Below are 27,983 nucleotides of genomic sequence, written 5' to 3' on the forward strand. Positions count from 1 at the left end.
GGCATATTGAATGTAGCACTTTAACAGCATCATCTTTCAAGATTTTAAATAGTTCAACTGGAATGCCATCACCTCCACTGGCCTTGTTGTTAGCCAGGCTTTCTAAGGCCCACTTGACTTCGCTCTCCAGGATGTCTGGCTCAAGGTCAGCAACTACATTGTCTGGGTTGTCCGGGATATCCAAATCTTTCTGATATACCGTATTTTTCGCTCCATAAGACGCACCTTTCCATAAGACGCACCAATTTTTTAGGAGAAGAAAACAGGAAAATATAATCTGTTTTCTTCGCTCCATAAGACGCACATACTTTCCACACCCCTGTTTTGTGGGAAAAAAGTGAGTCTTATGGTGCAAAAAATACAGTAATTCCTCTGTGTATTCTTGCCACCTCTTCTTGACGTCTTCTGCTTCTGTTAGGTCCCTTCCATTTTTGTCTTTTATCATGTTCATCTTTGCGCAAAATGTTCCTCTAATATGTCCAATTTTCCTGAACAGATCTCTGGTCTTTCCTTTTCTGTTATCTTCCTCTATTTCTTTGCATTGTTCATTTAAGAAGGCCCTCTTGTCTCTCCTTGCTATTCTTTGGAAGTCTGCATTCAAGTTTCTGTAACTTTCCCTATCTCCCTTGCATTTTGCTTCCCTTCTCCTCTCTGCTATTTCTAAGGCCTCGTTGGACAGCCACTTTGCTTTCTTGCATTTCCTTTTCTTTGGGATGGTTTTCGTTGCTGCCTCCTGGACAATGTTACGAGCCTCTATCCAAAGTTCTTCAGGCACTCTGTCCACCAAATCTAGTTCCTTAAATCTGTTCTTTACTTCCACTATGTATTCATAAGGAATTTGGTTTAGATTATACCTGAGTGGCCCAGTGGTTTTTCCTAATCTCTTCAGTCTAAGCTTGTTTAATTTTACTGGTCCAATAAAAGGTATAACCTACTGTTTCCCTTGTGTAATGTTCAGGACCACATTGCCTTTCCCATATTCACTCTACAATAAAAGTTAGAAGCATTTATCTTGTCTACAATACATTGCCACTTATTTAATTTTCACATCTCAGTTTAGCACATAGGCTGTACATGTAGTGCACAAGTACATCCTGATCAAGGTCTCTAAAGCAATCACCCAAGGGCTTCTCAGCTAGGCTTAGCCCCACTGAGGGTCCAAATCTCTTTTTTTACTAGTACAGTACTGTAAAGTCTTTTCACTTTGGACTGGTGACTTCTTTTACCAAGGTTTGTTATTTTGCCAGTTTCTCCTCTTTAAACAGAAACCTGAAGTGCAAAACTACCCCTCTGCAAAGTGCAGTGCATTTTTTAAAAAAAATTTAAAGAGACCCCTCCACGTATATAAGATTTTTAAAACCCTGTACGTGGTCAGGCAGCGAGGAGTAGTATATACCAGATGGGCGAGATAGAAATCGAATAAATAAAAAAAAATCCTTCTTTTCTTCTTTTTAAAAGATACAGGCAGTAAAAAAGTCACAAATGAGCCCGAAATCGATGGAGACTTTTCAAATACCATTGACATCGGGACACCTCATCTGTTTTAGGCTACATGTCATATTATATTATATTATAACATATATTATATTATAATTATGTTATAATATATAATTATTATATATCTAATCTAATATTAATGCATTGCACTGTCCCGCTATTAAATAATTGGAGGATTCATTGGACATCCGCTTGGACGAAAAAGGAAAATAGGCACGCATGCTCAAATCTATCCTCTTGCCCCCCCCTTTGCTGCTGCGCCTGCGCCCGCACGTCAGTTGCGCGCGCCGCTGCCGTTGCCTCCGCAGGGGCTCCTGGTTCTTTTGGTGTGTCCGCGCGTGGCCCGAAGCAGCCGAAGATGGCGTTGCACGTGCCGAAGGCCCCGGGCTTTGCCCAGATGCTGAAGGAAGGCGCGAAGGTGAGGAACGGGAGCCCTCGAGAGCCGAGGGGAGGGCGGGGGGGGGAGAGAAAGAGAGGGGAAGCTAGCGACGGAACGTCGAAGATTCCAGAAGCGAAGCCTCCCCGGCCGGGCCCGGCCAGTTCCCTTCCCTTCATAGGGCGCCGGCTCCGCGCGCTCCTCAGGAGGCGAGCCTCGGAGGCCGATCCGCGCGGTTGCTAAAGTGGAGGCGCAACGTGGTTGGGGTCCCTCTTTCCGGCGGGTGTGGGGAGGAGGTCGACAGGCTCCGTCGGCCCCCTTCCCTCCCCAAAGGAAGAAAGGGATACGCCCAGGGCTTTGCTTGAAGCGTCTCCCTACTGACTGACTGACTGACTGGGCCTTTCTCGCCCCCTCCCCGGGGTTGCACCCGTTGCCTAGCAACGGGGGGAACCTCTTGCACGGAAAAGGCAGGGGGAGAGTTTTAGCATTGAATAAAAGGGAGCCCTGTGGCCAGTATAAAATACAGATACAAGAGTAGGCCATTCTTTTATAGACCACTAAAAAAGAAAGAGGACATACAATACGTGAGCTTCGTGGCCTTGATCCAAGAATACTCAGGGATTGTATGTTGATTTTTCTTAGTGGTCTACAAAGGAGTTGCCTACTCTTGAATAATCTTAGCCATACTCGCTTTTGTGTGTAGGCCAACCTGGAGGCATGTTTCAGGCGAGGGGAGTGGGCTTCTTTTTCCTTCTAGGAAGAACTTGCTGGGTCCTGATTCTGAAGTATGACAGTCAGCAGTGGATGAGACACAGACTCCTGTGGTGGGTCTCTCTGGTGTAATGGAATCCCCGCTCCCTCTGAGAGTGTGTCTACTCAGATCCAGTCCTTTGGCCTAGCGTTGAACAAGTATTGTTCCAGTCCCCAGGGTGCTTGGGATGCCTTGTTAGAGAGCCTTAGTCCTTTCCTTTGAACTACAGAATTGCAACCCTGTGGCAGAGAATTCCAAGCATGGCAGAGAATTCCAAGCATGTACCAAACTACAGATCTCAGGATTCTGCAGGAATGCACCATAATACATCTACAGTATCTGTGTGTCCTGTCTACACACTTGCTGTTGGTGACAAGGCTAGCAGTGCCTTTGTGTGGCTTGCTGACTTCCCTTTGACGTTTCCTTCTTTTCTTCTTAAGAGATACAGGCAGTAAAAAAGTCACAAATGAGCCCGAAATCGATGGAAGAGCTTTCAAATACGATTGACATTGGGGCATCTCATCCGTTTTAGGCTACATGTCATATTATATTATACTGTATTATATTATAATGTATCATATTCTATTATAATTATATTATAATATATAATTATTATATATCTAATCTAATATTATTGCATTGTCCCGCTATTAAATAATTGGAAGATTTAGGGCACCACAGGTTGTGAGAGTTTCAAAAGGAGTACCTGCTTAAATCTATTGTAGCAAAAGCAACAAAGAATTTTGTAGCATCTTAAAAACTACAGCCCACAGCATGGGCTAGAAGGTTACAGTACTCAGACCATATAGAAGACATCCTGATAGTCCAAGTCCAAAATGCATACTGTATCATAATCCACAGCTATAAAGGCCATCTTCAGTTCTTTGAAGTAGATGTGGGAAGCATTGAAGCAAAGTGCAACTATGCAGTAAGGGCATTACTATTCATTATACATGGCTTCTGTTAACAATCCGACTGTTAGGTTCTGAACCAGTTCTAGATACTCTCTATAAACAGCATTATATAGAACATGTGATATTAGCAAGGGAAGATGTGCCATATGGCACAGCGTGGTCGGGCAGCAATTGTGTCTGTTAGAACCTGGAGATAATCACTTGGAATCCTGTGAGTTCTTAATTAAAAAGCATGATGTCTCTAAACATGCCCCTGAGTTCAATCATGGCTTTCTTTTGATTATTTCTGTTAAGGGTAATGTGGGGAAGATAAGGGCTAGGAGAACTTTATAAAGCCCTAACCTTCAGAACATTCAGCATCTAATGATACACTTGGAAGAGCTGTGGTGTGATACTATATCCCTATGAGCATGTTAAAATATGGAGTGGCATTGGCACTATGTTATATATTTTTGGGGAAAATATTTAGAGTTTACTTTTCCTAGAGGACGAATGTGTAAAAATCTTGAATATTTTGGATAAAAGTAAATGAGTTATGCTCATCGTCAGCCAACTGAATGAAATTCCAGTATCCATTCTGCTTTTTGAACTCTGAGCTGTAATGGCAGTCATTAACTATCATTCTCTATGATTGCTTGTTTTAGTTCACACATTTTGTTGAAGAATCGACACAGAACTAGACCTGTAACCTAGACGTTCTGTGACATTGCCACCTGAAGAGTGTTAAGCAGTGTTGCAAGGTTTCATCCACTGTTGTACACAATGTTTTTTTTTTCTCAGAAAGAAAACAAATGTATAGCATTTTGCAATGGGGTAATTTTTTGTCCCATCCAGCATCCTTTTTGGGGGGATGGGCAGGCGAGGATAAAGTCAGGGTAGAAGTAAAATCAATAATTGAATAAAACGGAACAAAATACATGGGAACGAAAATGTTCCAGTATTTTGTTTTTATCGGTTATTTGCTCATTAAACCTTCCAATGAGCCCTGGGTGGTATACATGAGTTTTATCTTCCCTGTTTTACCTTGACAATCACTCTGTGAGATTGAGGTTGATTAGACTAGAGTGTGGATGGCTCAAGGTTGTCAGTGCATTGACCTTGTTGAAAACAGAAGTTAGAATTATTAGCAATGTTCCCTCTAATTTTCAGCCCTGCTGGGTGGGACTCTGCCCGTCTTGTGTGCTAGTGGAACCAAAGGGACTGAAAACAATTGCTGTGGGTGCAAGAGAAGTCCTGTGTGAAGGGGGCAGAGTCATGCACATGCAGGCGTACACTTTAGAGGGAACATTAATTACTAGTGGGTTTAGCTAATATCAAATGTGTATACATGAAACTTTAATTGTAGTCCTAATGCTGATTCTTATGATTCATATGGAACAGAAAATACTCCATTAACTCATTCTGTGGAAGGTTTTTCATTCAACTTGGTGATGTTAAAGCAGTTCAGATTAGGTGAAATCAAAATGTGTGTGTTACAAGCAAATTCAAATTGCTTGAGGACCTAATTTCTTCCCCAGCAAAAAGTAATGTCAGTTCTGTTCATCAGCTGTTAACTAAAATTTCTTCAATTTCTCAAATCTGGAATTGAATTTCTGAGTGCTCATTGGAAGATCCTGAAGCTGAGGCTCAAATACTTTGGCCATCTCATGAGAAGAGAAGACTCCCGGGAAAAGACCCTGATGTTGGGAAAGTGTGAGGGCAAGAGGGGAGGACAGAGGATGAGATGGTTGGACAGTGTCATCAAAGCTACCAACATGAATTTGACCAAACTGCGAGGCAGTGGAAGACAGAAGGGCCTGCAATGCTCTGGTCCATGGGGCCATGAAGAATTGGACACGGCTTAACGACTAAACGACAACAAAAGATGGAGACACTTTAAATGCAAACAGATTTGTGGTACTTAAACCAAACAGAGAGAAGTGCTTATGAGAGTAACTTCTAATTTTTATCTTTGAAACAATACGCTTGAAATTTGGATGTAGTTTTGTGTTGCTTCATAATGTCTCTAATTCTCAGTTAATTTTGTGCCTATAGCATTTTTCTGGTTTGGAGGAAGCTGTGTATCGAAATATTATGGCATGTAAAGAGCTCGCCCAAACAACTCGCACAGCCTATGGACCAAATGGTAAGACTGTTATAATTTTCATAAGTACTACCATGTTTTCCCGAAAATAAGACAGGGTCTTATATTAATTTTTGCTCCAAAAACGCATTAGGGCTTATTTTCAGAGGGTTTTTTTTCATGTACAGCCATCTACATTTATTCAAATATAGTCATGTCATCTTCTTTGGGTTGCTGCACAATGGTGGAGGGCAGGGTTTCACTTAACTGGGGCTTATTTTGGGGGTAGGGCTTATATTACAAGCATCCTGAAAAATTATACCAGGGCTTATTTTCAGGTTAGGTTTTACTGTATTTTAGGGGAAACAGGGTATGTCTGATCTTCCTGATTTTTAAAAAGTGACTGCAGTGTATGCTAGAAAACATGCAATAACTTTATTTTATATTTGTTAATGTGTCAGGTAGACAGTGCTGTATCTAGAGTGGATCTGATTTAAATCCAAGTCGATTTAAATCATAATTTAAAATGTAAATACACAATCTTGTTTGTAGTTATAATCTTTAATATTTGCAACGAAGTGAATGTTTCATATTTAGAATAATAACCTGTGAGATTAGTAAAACAGCTATATCAGAACAGATTTGAGTTTAAAAGGTTAATCACTCATGTATGGAGAACTACTTTATTTATTTATTTATTTTTCTTAAACTACAACATAAACATAAAATGCATAAACCAAAGTACAAATCACCTGTGTTTCCCACCACCATAGTTGGGACCTCTTGCAATAATCCTCTTCTTCCTCTATCTTTATTCTTCTTTCTCTATTGTCCTCTTCTCCAGAACTGCATTGATTCTTGATTTGGAGCTTTCCCTTTTCCTTTTGTTAGCACATATTCAAGAAATCTGCCCCATATATCATAGAAATTATTCTTTTTCCTCTCTCATTTCTTAACTTTTAAGTTACAAGTTAACTTATCATTTATAGCAATGTTCCATATTTCATTATACCATTCTTCCATTCAAAATTCAGAATGGAATTTCCAATTCCTAGCTGTTATTAATCTGGTTGCTGTTAATAAATTGGTAATCAATTCTCTAGTCATCTTATCATATTCCACATTCTCAAATATTGATAACAGAGCTATCTCAGGATTAAATTCTATATCTTTTTCACATATGTCATTTAGTTCTTTAATGATTAGTTTCCAAAATCTTTGTACTTTTTTGCATTCCCACCACATATGAAAGTATGTACCAATTTCCTTCTCACATTTCCAACAGACATTCAGATAACTAATGTTAATTTTATTCAGTTTTGTCGGTGTCAAATACCATCTTAAACCCAATTTGAAATTTTTTTCTCTTATTCTCACCAACATAAATTGTAAAACCCTGGTTTTCCACATTTTCCTCCATTCTTCATCATTTATTCTTTTTCCTAAGTCTTGTTCCCACACTGACTTCAATCCTTCTTTCTCAGTCTCTTCTTCTAGATCAAGCAGGAATCTATAAATTTTATTCACTGCAATCAGTCATCTGAATATCTTCATATGATAATAGAAATTGTTCATACGTAGTATATTCTCTACCTTTATTATATTTCTTTATCCACTCACTAGTCCATCTTTCTAATTGCATATAATTCAACCATGATATATTCTTATTCTGAAGGATTTGTTTCATTTTATCTTAATAAAAACTTAACAAGCTAGGGTTGCTCAAACTAAAAGATCAAAAAAGACTGGGTGACCCCAGTTGTATCTCCAGCCATTCTTGATTAGAATTGATGTAATGGGTTTCAGCGTTTTTCTCCACTGTATTGATTCGTTGCTTAAATCTTGATAAATCTGTATTGGGGTTGACCTATAAAATAATAGTTCCGTTTTTTTAGTGACATTGAGAAATTACTCCTTTTTAGCATAGTTGAAAATTTTCAATATTATAGGTCTTGGCCTCTTATTTCTGGGGTTCCCAACAAAATGAATTCTCTATATCCTCTTCAGCCACATGCTGGGAGTTCATAATAGAATTTATCCAGGTCACCACTTCCTGCTTAAGGTCAGCTCCTTTTTGCAGCTTCAAATTCATTATTTTGATGTTGTTGCATCTTGACCTATCTTCCAGATAAATCACTTTCTTTTGCAAATCATCTATCTTCTGTTGGTGTGTCTTTGTTTTCCCTTCATTCTGTTTTGATAGATCTTCCATTTGCTTTACTCTGTCCTCCGTTTTTACTATGCTTGCTCTCATCCCCTGTACTTCTCCCAGGAGTGCTTTTATATCCTTTCCCATCTGTTGACATTCCTTCACTAAAGAGTCTATTTTGGAAAGAATCTGTTCCAATTTTCTATCAATCTGGCATGGTATATCTTTAGCCAGATCTTTCACACAAGTTGTTAATTCCGCAGTATTTTTCCCCATGCTGGCTTCAGTAAGACTGCTCAGAGAGGTAGCCTCTAACTCCTCCTTTCCAGCAGCTTCCCGAATCTCTTTAGAAACTTCTTTAGGAGTGGGGGATTCCACCTCTATTCATCTTAAGTGTTTGAGACTATGATCTGATGTTTTTTTCTCTGATGGCTTTCATGTCCAACTTTTAGAACTCTTATCTCTATTTTTTTCTCGTAAGCAAAGCAAAAAGATTCATAGCACAGAAAACAAAAGTAGTTTTTTACACCTCATTTGCTGTTCAACTTTCACTGGTGTTCTTCTAAGCGAAAGCGAAAGTGCATTCCCCAGATAAGCAGCCAGGCTTTTACAGTTTAAAACGCACTTCTATCTTCTTGACCTTTTCACAAAGAATTTAAGCAGATTTACTCACATTTCAAGAAGGGAAAAGGCATTTAGCAACTTATTTACATTCAGCAGCACGAGGAGACGAAGACTCAACTGTGTATCCCGTCCCGGCAGAAGTGATGTCTCCTTAAATTTTTTTTATTTAACTAAAACAATAACGTTAAATGGCATACATATTCTTTTATGTACTTAAACATCAATGTGTTCATTGTTTGTACATAGATTTGCAGAATAACAATCAGATAAGTCTTCTTCTGAACTTTGTTCATTTTATACTATTTTCACTGTGAAAATCTCAGCTTTGATAACTTGGATTAATTGAATTAGTGTACGAAAATGTAAATACTGCATGAATATGCATAATGGACTTTGATGTTTTTTATTTTACTTATTTTAGGAATGAACAAAATGGTTATCAATCACTTGGAGAAGCTTTTTGTTACAAATGATGCGGCTACCATCTTAAGGGAACTAGAGGTAAGTTTTTGCCTCCCCCTCCCCCCGGAAATCTGTTTGATACATGCTGAATTGTTCATGAGAATGATTTCCTGAAACACTTTGTTTACTGTGCATTACCAGTCTTTTGTGTCTTACATTTTCCCGTGAGAAGGATGTGAAGTGCACTGTTTTGGGCAGGCGAGATAAAAAATAGGACTGCATAGTGGTTTGAAGTTCAGACAGTTGTGTGTCTGCAACTGAATTGAGCTAGAATATATATAAGGAATATGTGGTGATAATGACGGGTACTGAAATATGAAAACACTAATACAAATCTGTTGAATATTGGTGGTAATTGATATTTAGATCTAGCCCAGTATCTTTCAAACATTTATTAGCAACATATTAATAGCTTATATTTATTTAAAAGTGGAATATGTAGTAGAACATGCTAATGTTTGCTATTTACTGCTATTCTTAATAGTTTTTCTTCATGCAACATTTTGCATAGGTTCAACATCCTGCTGCAAAAATGATTGTCATGGCTTCTCATATGCAAGAGCAAGAAGTTGGTGATGGAACAAATTTTGTTCTTGTCTTTGCTGGAGCCCTTCTGGAACATGCCGAGGAGCTTCTAAGAATGGGACTTTCTGTTTCAGAGGTGATTTTTCTTTCACTCAAGATAGTATTCTAGGACAATATGCCTATGAATAACCTCATACGTCTATGTCTCAGATGTGAGGCCCAGTAGCCAGATTTCTGTTACTCTTTTCCAGTTATGCAAAGGGACGTTTGGCACAAATGGTTGTTGAAACCGCCAGTTGCTTAAGGAGGATGTTCACTTTTATTATTGCCTATTTATTTAAAATATTTCTACTCTGCTTTTTGTAAGAGGATTGAAGGCAGCATATAATATGAAACAATATAAAAACTGGAAGGGAAAAAAAACCCAAACACCATCAGACCACTTCTCAGGCAATGAATTACTGAGACAAAGGCTGCCTGAAGAGAAAAGTCTGGTTGTCAAAGGACTTCAAAGTTGTGGCCTCTTGTGGCAGGTTGTTCTATAGCTTGGGAGAAGTGACAGAGAAGACCCTCTCGTGTCCTCATTGAATGCACGTGTGAGGTTTGTGGGACCGAGACGAAGGCATCCCTTGAGGATTTTAACACCCAGGCAGGTTTATAAAGGAAGATGGCTGGTGGAGCTCTAAGCATTTATGTGATCCTAGTAGCCAGCCCCAGTTAACATTCTGGCTGAATCATTTTCAGACCCCTGCAGTTTTCTAAACACTTTCTAAAGGAAGCCCCACATAGCGTGTGCTACAGTAATCCAAACAGGATATAACCCCACTGTTTCCAGGAGAGGTGATCTCTGGCTTATGTGATTGCAAGCTGGAGACCACATGAGATTTCTGCAGCACTTTGCCATTGAGTTAAGGTACTTATAGTTAGAACTGTAGCTGAGATCTCATCCTCCTTAGCTTTTCAAACATTATTGCACTTTGATCTTGTTCCAGTATAGCTTGTACAGGTTTTTTTGACACACTAGTACAGAAATCTATTTGCAAGGTAAAAATATCAAACTGATCTGGAACTCTTAGCAGCAGCAACGTACAGTGGTGCCCCGCATAGTGAGGTTAATCCGTTCCGGATTAACCCTCGCTATGCGGAATCGTCGCTAAACGGGTAGGGAAACGTATTTAAACACATTAAACTTAGTTTAATGCGTTCCAATACCTTGCTTACTTACCCGTTCAGCGAGGATTCCCCTTGCCGGCAGCCATTTTCGCGCCCTCGCTAAGCGAGGGCAGGGCGTGAAAACGGCTGCCAGCAGCCATTTCCGGGCTTCCGGCGGCCATTTTGGAGCCGCCGAACAGCTGTTCGGCGGCTCCAAAATGGCCGCCGCAATACCCGATCTTCGCAGTGCGGGGTTTCCCCATTGCGAAGATCCGGTATGTTTCCGTATAGCGATCCCGAAAAAGGGATCGCTATACGGTGCACTCGCTAAGCGAGGCACCACTGTATATCATAATACATACAGTACATGTTTGTGTGTCTAATTGCAGGTGATTGAAGGCTATGAAAAAGCATCCAAGAAAGCCCTAGAGATTTTACCCGATCTAGTGTGCTGTTCTGCAAAAAATCTTCGAGATGTTGAAGAGGTGGCATCTTTGCTGCAGACTTCAATAATGAGTAAACAGCGTGGCAATGAAGTCTTTCTAACTAAATTGATTGCTGAAGCATGTGGTGAGTACATTTGTATTGTTTTATCTGAACTTACAGAAGGTTTGTTTAGTAACACATGCAATATTTTATTTTCATATGAGCATACATCCCACTTAGTTTTGTAATTGAAGTCCAGGTTAAAACTACTCGCTGATATCCTCTTGACTGTATTTCTTACTGTCAAGTTTTGCATTTCACTTACAGGCACTTGTGTCCCTGCACTGTTAGATCCGCAACAATGGATAAAAGTATCTTTCAACATATAGGATAATACAGTGGTGCCCCACAAAGCGAAGTTAATCCGTTCTGGATTAATCGTCGCTGGGTAAAAATATCGCTAAACGGAACAGAAAACCCCATAGAAACACATTAAACTTAGTTTAATGCGTTTCTATGGGGCCCTAAACTCACCGTTCTGCGATGTTCCTCCATAGCGCTGCCATTTTCACGCCCTCGGTAAGAGAGGGCAGGGCGCGAAAATGGTTGCGGCTGCCATTTTGGGTGTCCGGCGGCCATTTTGGAACCGCCGAACAGCTGTTAAGAAAAACCGCAATGCGAAGATCAGTAAGTGAAACGCTTACCGATCGTCGCAATGCGATTTTAGCCCTATCTAAACATCGCAATGTGATCGCTTTTGCGATGTCGCTATGCGGATTCATCGTTAAACGGTGCACTCGTTAAGCGAGGCACCACCATACAGTATTTTTACTGGATAAATATGATCATTACAGGCAGGGCTGCTGAAAGTTTGACCCCGAGAGAGACCTGCAAAACAGCTACCAGAAATTGGGCCTTCTCGGCAGTAGCCCCACAACTGTGGAATACTCTCCCACCTGAAGTTCACCTGGCCCCTTCACTGGGCACTTTTAAAACCCTATTAAAAACCTAACTATTTAGACAGGCTTTTCCTGAACAAAAACAGCCTGATGCAACAATGCCTCCAATAATATAACATTCAACACACCATCATGTTTTTATGCTTTTAATTGTATTGTTTCCACTGTATTTTATGGTATTTTGTTTTGCGCTCTTTAATTTATTGATGTTGTTTTATTCTGTTATTTTATTGTTTTGTCAAGTTGTTGTAAACTGCCTAGAGTGCCTTGGCTGCCAGATGTTGGCAACAACATCTAAACAAACATTGTTTAATATACCATTAATTGAAGTAGCTAAATTAATAATTTGAAATATTGGAGTTTTATATTGTGGTAGCCTTTTCTAAAATCATACACTTCTGTATTTCATTATCTTACAGTGTCAATTTATCCTGAATCGGGCCACTTCAATGTTGACAATATTAGAGTGTGCAAGATCTTAGTAAGTCATTGCTTGTATTCCTTTTCAGTAGTATCTGTGTAGATCCTAAAGTTGCCCATATTCAGAAGTGTAAGGTTAATTGTGTTTTATTCATTAGAACTTACTTCTTGCCTATTATATTTAAGAGGGCTTAGTGCAACTAAGGTAGGAGTTTTAAGCATCAATATGTGTAAGAAAAACCCAACACTTAAGCTATCAAATATTAGTATTTAATTTAGTTTATAAAACATTTGGATCTTGGTGGTATTCAGATAGAGGGGAAGAGCCAGTGTGATGAAGTGGATAAAGTGTCAGATTAGGACTCAGAAGACCTGCCTTAAAATCCCTAGTGGGTTGTGGAACTCACCAGGTTGTATGTGAGTTTCCACAAAAATTCAGCAGACGGTTACATTTTCAAAATTTTCCTCAAAGGGAAAAAACCATCAAAGATAACCGATTAAGTAACTTAATATGTAAAACAAGGAATATATAGAGAAAGAAAAACTACTGTATTTTTGCTCCATAAGACGCACTCCCCCCCCCAAAATGTGGGGGTGAAAGTCCGTGCGTCATGCAGCAAAGGCAGCAATTTCGTCCCCGATGGCCCCGTGGGGGGGGGAGTGTCGCAAGGGTCCAGGTGAGCCTTCCAGGACCTTTGCGACGCTCCTCCCACGGGGCCAGCGCGGGCGAAATCGCCAGCTTCCAGGTGGGGGAGCGTTGCAAGGGTCCTGGAAGGCTCACTCGGACCCTTGCGACGCTCCTCCCACCCCCGCATGGGACCAGTGTCGACGAAATCTCCAGTTTCTGGGAGTCTTTTGAGGCTTTAGAAGCCTCAGAAGACTCCCAGAAACTGGCAATTTCACTCCCCCTGGCCCCGTGGGGGGTGGGTGGAGCGTCGCAAGGGTCCGAGTGAGCCTTCCGGGACCCTTGCGACGCTCCTCCCACCCCTGCACGGGGCCAGTGCCGGCGAAATTGCCAATTTCTGGGACTCTTTTGAGGCTTGGGAAGCTTCAGAAGAGTCCCAGAAGCTGGCGATTTCACCCCCTCTGACCCCTGGGGGGCAGGGTGAGCCTCCAAAGGGTCATAGGGTGTGTTCCATAAGATGGACCTCTCCATAAGGCTCAGCAATTTTTAGGAGAAGAAAACAGGTTATTTTTTCCTGTTTTCTTGTTCTAAAAATTTGGTGCGTCTTATGGAGCGAAAAATACAGTAAGTGCTGCCAATAGAAAGAAAATGCTTTTAGACTCTGTATTGCTTAGGAAGTGCATGTAGAGTCCAGAAATGATAAATCTATATAAACGGGCAGAAATTAAATGTGGTTTTACTGTATTCTTTTCAGGGTTCTGGTATTTGTGCCTCTACAGTATTGCATGGCATGGTTTTTAAAAAAGAAACAGAGGGTGATGTGACTTCTGTTAAGAATGCTAAAATAGCTGTATATTCTTGTCCTTTTGATGGCATGATAACAGAAACTAAGGTAAGCTATTAGAATATTCTGGAAATTATTATTGTTATTTCTTATTTAAATCCTTTACATCCTAGGAATATCCTAGAGTAGTTTCTAGATCAGTGAAACAATCTTGTTCTCTAGCCTGTGTACAGTCTAATAAGAATTGACAGAAAAAATAAAATTGAAGAGGAGTAAACCGTTAAATAGAAAAACTGTGCCATCCATTCTTAATTTTACTCTTTTTTTGTAAATCACTAGTTATGTACACTATATCATATGCTCTGAGGCAGAGAGATGAGTGGCTAAATTTTTTTTGAGAGTTTATATTTATATATTTATATTTATAGGCTTACAGGGAGCTCTATCACAAGAGATTCCCATTAGCCGAGGGGTGAAACAAGGTTGTATTTTAGCACCTTTTCTCTTCAACTTTTATATAAACAGCCTTATCCCTCAAATGGCTTCCCCCACGTTCTTCCCTCCAACCATTGGCTGTAGGAAGATCTCAATACTGCTCTATGCTGATGACCTGGTCTTACTATCTTTGAATAAAATTGGTCTCAAAAGAATGCTGTCCAAATTTGGGCAGCTCTGTAAAGAGGAACGGCTAACAATCAACTACACCAAAACAAAAATCATGGTCTTTAGGAAGAGAGCACCTAAGTATAACTGGTCAGTGGATGGGCATGCTATCGAGCAGGTACACTCATTTAAATACTTGGGCCTTCAATTCTGTGAGAAACTCTCCTGGAGACAGCATTTAAATGCCACCATCTTACTGAGCACCAGATCATTAGGGCAATTAAAAAGATTTTTCTACAGCAGAGGAGGCCAGCTGGTAAATCCTGCCCTCAAGGTGTTCGTTGTCAAAATTCTAGCACAAATGCTCTACGGGACAGAACTTTGGGGAGAGACAGTCAAGCCCAAATTAGAAATCCTGCAGAACAAATTCATGAGGTGGATACTGGGGCTCCCCCCAGGAACCCCCTCGGCTCACCTCAGAGCTCAGCTAGGCCTACCCTCAATTGCAGCTAGAATCGATCTGGCCTATCTTAGTTAGATATTGGCATAGACTGAACAATTTGGAGGACTCCTCCCTGACAAAGTGCTGCTGGCTAGAACAACTAAAGTCTGGTGGATGGGCACAACAATGTCACCAAAAATTATAGGTCCATAACCTTCCGATGGAAAAGTTCCTTAGTTTAAGCTCTCGCGACCTCAGGAACTGGATCTTCGATCTTGACACTAGTCAGGATAGGGCGGCTATTGTTGGGTCCCGTTTCTCTACCTGGTATCCCCAACTTCAGGTGAATCATGCAAAACCAAATTACTTTGAGTTATTGACTTTTCCCCAGATTCGCAGAGCATTTACAGAACTTAGATTTGGACAGATGGCCTCAACATATCTGGAAGGGAGGTATAAAGGAATCCCAGTTGAGGAACGAAAATGTGTCTTTGGCTGCAACCAGATTGAGGATCTAACTCACTATCTACTGTTCTGCCCTCGCTACAAAAATCCTAGGGAAAGATTTCTGTCACCCATCATTCAGATGTATTTTAACTGCACCACCACTGAAACAGTAGTAAGATTGCTTGCTGATACACAATTGAACATTACATATGCTGTAGCAGAATTCGCACTAGCAGCTAAGAATCTGAGGCTTCGATTAGTGAGGGATCATAATGCCACATAAATGCTGAATACAGTGGATTGACGTTCTGTGCTATGACAATATTCTTACACCTGGCTTTATTGGTTTTCTTAGTTTTATTGGTTTTAATTGTTTTAAGGTTATTACCTGTTTTAATCGGATTTTATATGCTATAGTAGTCAGTACGTTGTAAAGGTCTATGGCCAGAAACAATAAAGTTTATATGTACAGCGGTGCCCCGCATAGCGAGGTTAATCCGTTCCGGATTAACCCTCGCTATGCGAAATCGTCGCTAAACGGGTAGGGGAAATGTATTGAAACACATTAAACTTCGTTTAATGCGTTCCAATACCTTTGTTACTTACCCGTTCAGCGAGGATTCCAATTGCCGGCAGCCATTTTCGCGCCTTCGCTAAGCGAGGGCAGGGCGCGAAAACGGCTGCCGGCAGCCATTTCCGGGCTTCCGGCGGCCATTTTGGAACCGCCGATCAGCTGTTCGGCGGCTCCAAAATGGCCGCCGCAATACCCGATCTTCGCAATGCGGGTTTTCCCCATTGCGACGATCGGGGATGTTTCCGTATAGCGATCCCGAAAAAGGGATCGCTATACGGAAACATCGCTATACGGTGCACTCGTTAAGCGAGGCACCACTGTATATGTATGTATATTTATGGTCAAGTTTCTCTAGGCAGTGATAAAGGGTAGATTTCTATCGTACTTTTATCTAGTGCCACAGAAATTTTGGATATAGTAGAATTAGCACTAGTGCATATTGCTAATTTCAGTTTTCCAATATACAAGGAAGTAGTCTGTAGTGAAGCTTTGGATATCTTTGCAAGATGGGTTGGAGAAGATATTTTGGTACATCTGAAGTCTTTTCAAATTAGACTGTTTACTTCTAGGGGGGTTACATTATAAGCTATGGAAGGTTGCCAGTCACCCCTCCCCCTATTTTGAGGAGATGGAAGGTAAGGGGAATAATGCAAAATCCACTCAGTTGGTCCTCCAGAAATTGGTTGAGTCTGAGGTCAAAGGGAGCTGCTGTTAACAGATTAGATATTTTGGATGTGTGTTATTTGAATCATGATTTTGTCTGCTGTGGCACTTGTCACTTCTGGAATATTCTGTTCTTTCACTCTTCATCTTGCATATGTTGCAGCTGGATCAAAAACAGGATAATTAGCTTCATTTTTTTAAATGGCAGAAATTTGGTATATGTATTTATTTAAAATATTTTTATCCTGCTTTTTTTCTTTAAAAGAAAGTTTTGTGAGTGATACGAAAAACGTATGTTTGCAGGGAACTGTTCTGATCAAGAATGCTGAAGAACTGATGGATTTTAGCAAAGGAGAGGAAAACCTAATGGAGTTACAAGTCAAGGCCATTGCTGATGCTGGTGCAAATGTTCTAGTTACAGGTGGTAAAGTGGCAGACATGGCCCTTCATTATGCTAACAAATACAATCTTATGATAATCAGGTAAGGTTTATAAAGCTCTTAGTTATATGAATGAGTGTAAATTAGACACAGTGTCAGAGTGAGACTGTGTCAAAATCAAGTGATAATGTATGCTGAAATTAGAGAGACAGGAACATGGCACAGGAGTGTTTATTCATTCTCCTGTGTTGTTTACTCATTGATCCCTTCCCCAGACAGTGTGGTGCAAATTTTGTTCATAATTATAAGGCAGATTTTCCAGTGGTAATTGAGTTTTTGTTTGCTAAGTCCAATATATATTTGTAACAGTTAACAGATAGAGTTTAGATTTTAAGGTATTTGAGATGCACTATATGGGGGAAATGTGGTACTGGTGTATACTTGTGTAACATACTATAGTACCTTGAGATGTATCCATTTGCCAGTAGTTCTCCTTTTCTTCAGGAATGTCACAGATATTTATCTACAGGTTGCTGTTTACAGATCAGGACAAGGTGCAGGAAAGACATTGTACTCAGTCCTTTAACTAGAATCCTCCTACTTGTGGTGAACAGGTCTATGAGACATGTGGTGATCCATCAACAGTGCATTCTATCTGTTGCTTGCTAATCATTGGAATTATTGCAAAGTTTGTTTTGATTTAAACCAGGAAGACACCACTTCTGTTCTTTAGCAAAAATATATATTCTTCTTTGTGGTCTCTGTGAATTACACATTCTTTTTATATTATCTCTATTGGCCAGTTAAGTGTGTTAATGAATATCTCTAAAAGTTCAATTCTGTTATGCTTTCAAGAATTAGCAGATTATGGAGAGTGTTTCCCCCTCTGAATGCTTTTTCTTTATATTTTTAAAGGCTGAATTCTAAATGGGATCTCAGAAGACTGTGTAAAACAGTTGGTGCTACAGCCCTTCCTAGACTGGTATGTAAGTAATAACAAAGATTCTTTTAATAAAAATGCACTTTTTGACACAGGCATAATTCTGTTCCTTTTCCTTTCTAGACCCCACCCAACCTGGAAGAATTGGGTCATTGTGACAGTGTATACTTATCAGAAGTTGGGGAAACACAAGTGGTTGTGTTTAAACATGGTATACATTTTTATTATTTTAGTCTGTTAAATTTTTATTAACAGAAATCTTAAATTTGATCATGTTTCAAGAGTCAAATCTTGATATTTATCTTATAGATAAAGAAGATGGTGCCATTTCTACAATAGTAATTCGTGGCTCAACAGACAATCTCATGGATGATGTAGAAAGAGCAGTTGATGATGGTGTCAACACTTTTAAAGTACTCACACGTGTGAGTAAAATTATATCAATAGGAAACATTGTGCTCTAAAATGAGTTTTATTAAATGTATTGTTAAGTGCAAACATGATCATGTGCAATTGCCAGAATGGTAAGATAAATGACACTACATATATTGCACTTACTATACTGTGTGTATCTATTGTATCATCACAGCAAATCCACTGTGTAATTAACATCCTTTAGAAACAAACTCTTCTGAAATTGTTCCAGTTGAAGTTAACAGCTGTTGCCCAAGTTTTTGAAATGAGTTAGTGCCACTTTTTTTTAAAGGATAAACGCCTTGTTCCTGGTGGTGGAGCAACAGAAATTGAGTTGGCTAAGCAGATCACTTCATTTGGAGAGGTAAACTGCAAATATTTTTTCTTTATTAAGCCTTGGTATGCAATAACATTGCTCTGGTCGATGGGGTCACAAAGAGTTGGACACGACTTAACGATTGAACAACAACAATGCAATAGCCTTTGGTTTCAACCTCTTTCACTTGTGCTGCTTCTGAAAGATGAGGCTAATAGCTTGGGGATATTCTTGGCTCCAACACTGCCCCTGGAGACCCATGTGGCTTCTGCATCCAGCAGTGTCTTTGCCCAGTTTTGACTGACCCACCGTTTCGTTACTTCCTAGGAAAGGCAGACCTGACCATAGTGATTCATACCTTAATTATATTTTGACAGACTGCTGTAAGGTGCTGTCTGTGGGGCTGCTCATAGGAGTGTTTGAAAAGAACTGCTGCTGCAAAACACAGAATGTGGTCTGGTTTGTGCCCAAGAGACCATATGTTGATGGTCTTGATCAAACTACAATATTTCCAGTTTGTTCCCTAGTCCAATTCAGGGTGCCATTTTCAACCTACCAAGTCCTAAATGGTTAAGGGTTAGGGTATCTGAAAAACTGTGTCTTCTTATTTTAAGCCTTGCCATAGTTTGCTATATGCATCAGAGCCCAGTTGCATGCCTCACTGTCCAGAAAGGCTAGGTTGGTAGCTGTACAAGATCAGGCTTTCTCTGTAGCAGCCTGTAGTAGTGGAGCTCCTTCCCAAAGGCTGCCAGGTTGGTTCCATCTCTGTTGATACTTAAATGATTTAAGTAGATTTAAGATTTTAATATAATAAAAATGATGTCTGTGTAACAGTGACAACTACCCCCATCTTTATTTAGACTTGTCCAGGTCTTGATCAGTATGCTATCAAGAAATTTGCTGAGGCATTTGAAGCAGTTCCCCGTGCTTTGGCAGAAAATTCAGGAATAAAGGGAAATGAACTTATTTCCAAGCTCTACGCAGTACATCAAGAAGGCAACAAAAATGTTGGGTTTGATATTGAGGTAAGTCTTTAACTTGGCATGATACCAAGCTATAGTAGTTACTTCGGCAGTAGAACTTTAGATTGTTCTTTCTAAGCGGAGGCAATCTCTATATCTTTTTATTGGATAAGTCTTGTTTTATTAACCCTTTTCCAGTTAAAAAATAAACTGAGCCAACCTGACATGGTGGTACACATATACTAAGAAAACCAAAACTAAAATAATTTGCAGAAATTATTAACAGTTGAATTTTAAAGAGTCTTTAATGAAAATTCCTCCTTTTTCCAGAAAAACACTGTAAGCAGTTTGGACTAATAATACCCTATGGTGTGATGTACAAAAACTGTGTGACTGCTTTGTGTGAGCAAACAGATGGCAGGTTTTTTAAAATGTAAAAATCATTGTTCTTCTTTGTGGTCTCTGAATCCATACAATTGGGTTGTTCTTTGCCTGTGCAGGACCTCTCAGAGGTTTCTAGAGCTTAAAGATAATTGATTAGTGGGACTTTCCACTGTGGAACGCATGCTCCACCCACCCAAAGTCCCCTCAGTTCCTTTTAGTTGTTGCTTTCGTTGGACCTATTTCAGAACGTTAGAGCGATTGAGCTTTTTGTGAGTATTTTGTGAGATCATTCCTTTTTCTTCTTCAATCATCTCTTCTGTTGGACGTTTCCCCCTTTCAGATTATTCAAATCTATTTTTTTCTTCCTGCAGTTTTCTCTTTCCACCCACCCCATTACCTCTCACTGCTCCCCTTTTCCTACCTTTTGTGGCCCCTCCAGGGCCTTTCAAGCGGTGCGTGCTTTGCACAAATAAGATCCCGCTCACAGATGGTCACGGTCGTTGCCTCTTTTGCCTCAGAGAGCAACATCAAACACACTCTTGCCCCGGGTGTAAAAAACTTACTAAACCCACCCTTAAACTGCAACTACAAAGACTTAGTTCATACCCCTGGGAAAAATCTCTTAATTTTAATATCTTAATAATCTCAGAAGGACCATTCAAAGTTGGCTTAGAAATCGAGCTTGACATCCATGTCGAAAACTCTGATCTGTCCTGATGACTTTTCTAAGAAAAAGGGAAAAAAAGAGTAAGTAATATTCATAGACTTTTCATCTTCTTTTCAAACTAGACTACATCCTTTCCTCAACTCCTGGCGTCGAATTACTAACGACCAGTGGGTTCTTTCTGTTATCCAAAACGGTTATTTTTATTGAATTTAAACGCACTCCAGCTCCTGGCGGCATTAAGACCATTCATTGGCTCTTCGACAAGAAATTTCCCTTCTCCAAAAACAAGCTATATACATAGTCCCTTCGTTTGCTCTCCATGAAGGATTTTATTCAAGATATTTTACAGTACCAAAAAAGATGGACTTCGCCCTATTCTTGACTTTTAAAATATCAATAAGTTCATTCAACCTAAACACTTCAGAATGCTGATGCTGGACACTATTATCCCTTTCCTTTCACAGAGGAATTGTTTTGTTGTCATCGACCTTCAAGACACATACTTTCACATTCTGTCCATCACCACAAATTCCTCCGATTCCAATTTGACAGTGTCTCATACCAGTTCTGTTCCCTCCCATTTGGTCTCTCTACAGCACTGAGGACCTTCACCAAATACATGGCACCGGTCGCCGCCTATCTCCGTCTTCAAGGTATCACCATATTTCCTTATATTGACGACTGGCTGATAGTTGCCACTTCCTATCACAAAGCCATCAGAGCCACCCAATTCACTCTCAGTGCTCTTTGAGACCATGGACTCAAGATGAACCTTGCCAAATCCCATCTCGAACCGTCACAGACCGCCACTTACATTGGAGCGTACTTTGATTCCCTACAAGCCAGAGCTTTTCTCCCTCAGGAGAGGATCATCAAACTAATAAGAACAATACAACGATTCCGACGTCTAGCCTCGGTATTGCCATATCAAATCCAACACCTTCTCAGGTTCATGGCTTCCACGACTGCCATTATCCAACATGCTTGGCTGAAAATGTGGTCTCTCCAGTTATGGTATCTGTCACTCTTCGATCCCATGAAAGACCTCCCGTCCAAACTTCTCACAGTAACTTACGAGCTTGCGCATCAGCTCATCTGGTGGATGCTTCTTCCACATCTACTCATTGGAAGACCTTTTCCACCACTTCAGCTCACAAAAGTCACCACCGATGCCAGCCTGTTGGGCTGGGGGCATATTGTCGAGATCATAGAATCCATAGTCTCTGGACAAGACAAGAACAGTTAATACACATAAGCCACCTCAAACTTTTAGCAGTCATCAAGGTTTTCCTCACCTTTTTACCAATCATTGCATGGCAAGCTGTACAACTAGCTACAGACAATACAACAGCCCTTTATTATGTGAACAAACAGGGAGGCACACTCTCCCTCTCATTACTATACCTGACTGTCGAGCTCTGAGAGTGGTGTTAGCTACACCACATTTTCCCAGTAGCAGTACACATCTCCACAGACGACAATCTACTAGCAGACCATCTCAGTCACCTCAGCATGTGAACACACGAGTGGTCATTGGACGACAAAGTTTTCAATCTCCTCTGCCACCGGTGGGGTGTCCTGTTCATCGATATCTTCACCTTTGAAACCAATGCCGAGTGTCACAGATATTGCTCCCGTGCCGGTACCAGCAAGAACTCACTCGGAAATGCCTTTATGATAGATTGGAATGACAAATTCCTCTGTCTCTTCCCTCTGATACCACTCATTCAACACACTGTCCTTTAGCTTTTGTCAATTTTGCTCAAATGCCATACTTCTTGCCCCATGGTGACCACAACAACCATGGTTTACCCACCTGAGGTCGAGGTTGACAGACGTCTTCCGTCTCCCCTTGATACCCAGTCTACTCACCCAGGATAACGGGAAAGTTACCATCCAGACATAGACTCTCTGAACCTGACAGTGTGGAGAACACTCCTACCATAAGAGACATACTTGATCGAGCTCAAAAACCTTCGACCAAGCTTCTATATCAGAATAAATAGAAGGTTTTCCTATCCTTTGCCAACTCCCACAACTTACCTGCGGTCCCTATTTCTTTGAGGACTGTACTGACCTTTGTCCTTCATCTCTTTCATCTTGGACTATCTCATTCTACCCATTATATCTCTACTATTGTGGCACACCAGCCACTTCATTCCAATTCCACTTAACTTTTTTCCAACCCAACTTTGAAAACATTCCTCAAGGGACTCCACAATATTCGCCCATCACGTCAGTATCCTCTTCCACAGTGGTCCTTGCAATTTGTCCTCAGTGTACTTACTTAACCGCCCTTTGAACCAATGGCTGTTGCAAATTTTAAACTACTTTCTCTGAAGACATAGTTCCTTCTGAGGTTTGGAAAGGGTCCTGGCAATTTTGCCCCCGCTAGCCCCGCAGGGGGGGCAGGGGTGCCTCCAAAGGGTCCTGGAAGGCATTCCCGGACCCTTCCGAGGCTCCCCCCCATCCCCATGGGCCCAGCGGGCTGAAATTGCCAAAATATTTTTCCTGTTTTCCTCACCTAAAAATGAGGTGCGTCTTATGGAGAGGTGCATCGTATGGAGCGAAAAATACGGTAAATCATTTAGAAAATCACGACTTTTTCTGTGTTTCCATGGCTCTCATAATGGTGCTCCAGCTTTACCTCAAACTATCTTGATTGATTATTCAAACTATCTCACTGGCATATGAAATGACAGGCAAAACACCGCCTGAACATCTGAAGGCCCACTCTACTAGAGCACTGTCCACCTCTACTGCACTTCACCATGGAGTTCAGCTTCCTCACATCTGCCATGGAGGTACATGGTCTAATCCATTGACCTTTGTGAGTCATTACCATCTTGATATCTGGTGAAAAATGATGCTGCTTTTGGCAGAGCTGTTTCGACTTCTCTTCTACTGTGATGTCCCACTATCTGGTAAGTGAGCTTGCCAGTCACCCAATTCTGTGCATTCACAGAGACCACGAAGACGAAAGAGGTTACCTACCTGTAACCACGGTTCTAGTGGTCCTCTGTGAATCCACACATCTCACCCATCCACCCCTCTGTCCGTCACATTGTCTTTTTAAATAGATCTTTGACAGCGGCAGACTCTTTCAGGAACAGGGGACTTTGGGTGGGTGAAGCATGCACTCCATGGGGGGACGTCCCACTAATCAGTTATCTGATTAGTTATCAGTTTCTTCCGAGTGGTCCTGCGCAGATACAGAACAACCCAATTGTGTGTATTCACAGAGGACCATTAGAAGAACCATGGTTGCAGGTAAGTAACCTCTCTTTCTATTAAGTTACATAAATATAATGCCAGCTTTTCATTTTTATAATGAACATTTCTCTGGCTCAGTTTGTTGTTCAAGAGTTGTTTAGGTTTTTGTTTTGAACAAAGGAGAATCACAGTATTTTGGCATGTAACTTAAGTATGACTGGTGTATAATGAGAGAGAGAAGTGTTGGCTTTTTAACTAGTGGTGATTGCTACTGCAGTTTACATCATTAGTGTTATGCTGATGTAACTACAAGGATTCTAATCAGTAAGTCACTTGTCCATTACTAAGCCAAAGTTATTCATTCACTTTTGTGTTACTTTCTTACATAAAGTGGACATAACAGGTTATTATAAGTTTTGTAGCGTGGCTTCAGAAAAACCATTTTAGATAGAATGTTTATATAATTTTAGGTACTTTTAAAACAATAACAAAAATGTTATCTCATTTGTTAGCATTCAGAGTTTACTTGAAGTTTGTATCTTAGTGTAATTTTTGGTGCAAATGCAAAATAGATGTTGCTGCAGTTAATGTTGAAAGAAGCTGATATTAAATGTCTTTGACAGATATTTTTGAAGTTGAGACTTGTGTAGTTGCAGAGTGGAGCATTTCATTAATAGTTGAATTAATGCAACATGACCTATTCATTTTTTTAAAAAACTTGTGGTTATATTTGAATGGTGGTCAGGGAAATTGACAAATGTTGATCAGGGAAAGTCAGGGAAATGAAAAATAAAATTTCAGTGGCAACCCTGCAAGGGCCAAGACATATTTTAGCCCTAAAACTTCAGCAATGGTTTTGACAGGCTGAAGCTGCAGCTGTAAAAGACATGTTGGAAGCTGGTGTACTGGACACATACCTTGGAAAACACTGGGGAATCAAACTGGCTACTAATGCTGCAGTAACTGTACTCCGAGTTGATCAGGTAAGTTGGCATTATAACTCTTGTTTCATAATGATTGATTTGCTATGAAAATAAGAGGTTTATTGTAACACCAATACATGCATCATAGCACTGTTATGATTAGAGGTTCTGCTTTGTACTTAATGTCATACCAGTATTGACAAGGAATCTCTTGTCACCTTAAGGTATATCTAATCATCATAAATACCACATTTTTCCGTGTATAAGACAACCCCCACTTTTCTAACCCCAAATTTGAAAATTTGATCGCTGCTTTCCTTGCCACTTCCTAAGCCCCATGAGACTTGGCAAAAGGAGGGGGAAAGCAGCAATGGAAGTGATGTTGCAGCCCTTTGATCCTGCTTTCCCCCTTCTTTTGCTAAGTCCCATGGGGCTTCGGAAATGGCAGGGAAAGCAGCAATCAAAGTGATCTTGCAGCCCTTTGATCACTGCTTTCTCCCTGCACTTGCTAAGTTCTGTGGGGCTTAGGAAGTGGTGGGGAAAGCAATGATCAAAACGATCCTGCCGCACTTTGATCCCTGCTTCCCCCTTCCTTTTGAAAAGCCCTGCAGGGTTTAGCAGTTGGAGGGGGAAAGCAGGGATCAAAGCATGGCAGGATCACTTTCATCCCTTTCCCCCTCCACTTGTTTTTGTTCTCCTCAGCTTACTTCCATGTATAGGAAGTAAGATAATGCTTAATTTTTAGTCTAAAGATTTTATACAAAGGTATCATCTTATACATGGAAAAATGGTATCTCTGGCTCAGATTATTTAAGAGTTTTATTGTTTTGTGTATTGAACAAGGTTCCTTCTAAGCTGTGCCCCTGCGTGACTCTGTCTGCTTCTGCACAGGGCTCTTCATCCTCCGGGCACCCACAGCAATTTTTTTCAGCCCCTTTGGTTCCAGTTGTGACAGAAACGGGGGGGGGGAGAGTCCCACTCAGGAGGGCTAAAAATTAGAGGGAACGTTTGCATTGAAAAAAGGAGAATCACACTCATCAACTAGCCCACTTCAGATGTCTTATCAGTATGTAGATTAGGGTTGGTACAATCCCAGGTACCGTGGATTACAGCATTCATCAGCCTTTGCTGTATAGCCAGTACTGAGAATTTATGGGTGTTGCAATTGAACATCTAGAGGGCCAAAGTTAAGTACCGGTGACAGTTATTAGGTTTAATGATCAGAAGTACACATAGAGAAGCATTATTGAAACTCATGTTCATATGGAGGGATGTTAAGTGAAATCTGGTAGAAATCTGTATTTGATGTGAAATTTCTGTAGATTATTATGGCAAAAGCAGCGGGCGGTCCAAAAGCCCCTAAAGCAGCAGGACACTGGGACAAGGATGACTGGAAAGATGACCCTGAACAATAGAGTGGAGTAAGATTTGGTGTCATGTCTCTCACTGTTGAGAAAAGACACTATGCATGAATGCGTTTACACTGCCTGAAGCTGATGGGTGGTTTTTTCCCATCGAAATCACATATGTGTGCTGTTACTACTAACAACTTGTTTGAGATGCTAAGTATGTAAGAACATTGTATCAATCCACAGTGTAGGATAAATATTGTTTATTTGTACAGTATGCAAGATTCCACTTACAGTATCATAAGGCAAATGGTCAAGCCTTCAGATTTTTGACCTGACTGTTATCATCCATATACAGTGGTGCTTTGCTTAATGATGTTAATTGGCTAAAAAAACCACATTGCTATGGGAAAACATCGCTAAGCGAAACACCATTTCCCATAGGAATGCATTGAAAACCGGTTAATCCGTTCCAATGGGAACGGATTACCGTCCTTAAGCGAAAATCGCCATAGGAAACATCGCTAAGTGAAACAATGTTTCCCCCATTGGAATGCATTGAAGCCTACTCAATGCATTCCAATGGCTTTGCGATGTCCGTTTTCGCTCATTTAAAAGTGTCTTAACATGTTTGAAACCTGTTTTAAATGCTTGGAATTGTTAGTGCACCTTGTGAAACCTTTGCAAACTTAATTTGGCTTTGTTCTGAGTCTTCGTTAATTTTTGGTGAATTTTTCCCCCCATTGGAATGCAGTGAACTGTCCGTTCAATGCATTCCAATGGGGGGGGAATTCACCAAAAATTAACGAAGACTCAGAACAAAGTCAAATTAAGTTTGCAACTGTTTCACAAGGTGCACTTAACGATTCCAAGCATTTAAAACAGGTTTCAAACATTTTAAGACACTTTAAAATGAGCAAAAACGGACATCGTTAAGTGAAAATCGTCCATAGAGAACATCGTGAAATGATGCGGAAAATTCCTCAAAAAAAGCTACCGCTAAGCGAATACATAGTTAAACGAAGCAATTGCTAAGCGAGGCACCAGTGTATCTTGAGGATAGTAATGCTGACAGTGTATCTCTGGATAGCTAAATGCATAGGATAAGTCACTGCCTTTTCAGGGAAACTCGTGTGATTTTTGTACAGAAACCTCTGCAGAGAATTTGTGGCTGTATCCAGAAACATTGAATTATATGCAACATTGCAACAATTTTTGGAATGTATTGGAATTATTGGATGAAAGCAAAATTGACCATAGCTGGCCATTTAAGTTTTTGTATGAAAATGAAATGGCATGTGAAGAGAAGCTAAAAATTTCCTGTTTCATGAAGACATTGATTTTTGTTGCAAGAAAGCATGTTTTGAAATGCACCTTTCTTTAGTGTTATAGTTAATATGTTAATACACTGTATGTATAGAATAATAGCAAAGGGTTGGTCTGCTCTGCTTTAAACAAATAGTTCTGTTATGATTGCTGATTGTTTTATAAAACACCTTCTTAAAGTGTTGCTAGTCCACCATGTAACTAACATCTATAACAATGAAATAGATTATTAACTACTTAGCTGTTTGTAATACTGTTGCTGACAGTATGTAGGGGAGGACTATAAAATCAAATTATGCATAAATTTGTTGTCGCACCTTAAGTATATGATACATACCGATAGGTACAAGTCTAATTTCTGTCTCTTGCAGATAATTATGGCAAAACCAGCTGGTGGCCCCAAACCACCCACAGGGAAGAAGGATGTGGATGGTGACCAAAGTGATTGAAATGATTCAGTGTAGTTCTTGTGTGGTCTGTGTATCTTCTAATGTGTTACTTTAAATTATGAGACTAATCTTTACTAGATGCTTGTCCTGTCCTATTTCAATAAAGCAATTTCAACTATTCAGCAGATTGCACTGTTTCAAGCTGAGGAGGTTCTTGCACACTTTAAAGCAGATGTAAACAAACACAAATGCATCCAAGGTAATT

At 40.3% G+C, this 27,983-nt stretch overlaps 1 protein-coding gene across 2 annotated transcripts; it reads left to right on the forward strand.

Annotated features, from left to right (window-relative positions):
* Positions 1-1,760: 1,760 nt before the first annotated feature.
* Positions 1,761-27,900, forward strand: CCT8 (chaperonin containing TCP1 subunit 8). Of its 2 annotated transcripts, XM_020796220.3 has the most exons (16): positions 1,761-1,915; positions 5,573-5,663; positions 8,795-8,874; positions 9,347-9,496; positions 10,902-11,082; positions 12,317-12,378; positions 13,697-13,834; positions 16,759-16,937; positions 17,751-17,817; positions 17,899-17,986; positions 18,085-18,200; positions 18,482-18,553; positions 19,366-19,530; positions 24,595-24,714; positions 25,977-26,075; positions 27,701-27,900. In XM_020796220.3, the coding sequence occupies exons 1-15, from the start codon at positions 1,856-1,858 to the stop codon at positions 26,067-26,069; spliced, it is 1,662 nt and encodes a 553-aa protein (XP_020651879.3). In that variant the 5' UTR covers positions 1,761-1,855; the 3' UTR covers positions 26,070-26,075; positions 27,701-27,900. The 2 variants fall into 2 exon arrangements, with proteins under 2 accessions (XP_020651879.3, XP_020651880.1); XM_020796221.3 differs by lacking the exon at positions 25,977-26,075 and having other exon boundaries at positions 1,762-1,915.
* The last annotated feature ends 83 nt before the right edge of the window (positions 27,901-27,983 follow it).

Source organism: Pogona vitticeps, chromosome 3, assembly GCF_051106095.1.
Source record: "Pogona vitticeps strain Pit_001003342236 chromosome 3, PviZW2.1, whole genome shotgun sequence".
Taxonomy (NCBI): Eukaryota; Metazoa; Chordata; class Lepidosauria; order Squamata; family Agamidae; genus Pogona; species Pogona vitticeps.

Excerpts from the sequence above, each read along its gene's own strand:
- CCT8 (XM_020796220.3), top strand. The coding sequence starts at position 1,856 with ATGGCGTTGCACGTGCCGAAGGCCCCGGGCTTTGCCCAGATGCTGAAG. Across the intron at positions 17,987-18,084 it reads AGTGGTTGTGTTTAAACATG|ATAAAGAAGATGGTGCCATT; the intron begins GTATACATTTTT and ends TTTATCTTATAG. Across the intron at positions 24,715-25,976 it reads CTGTACTCCGAGTTGATCAG|ATTATTATGGCAAAAGCAGC; the intron begins GTAAGTTGGCAT and ends AAATTTCTGTAG.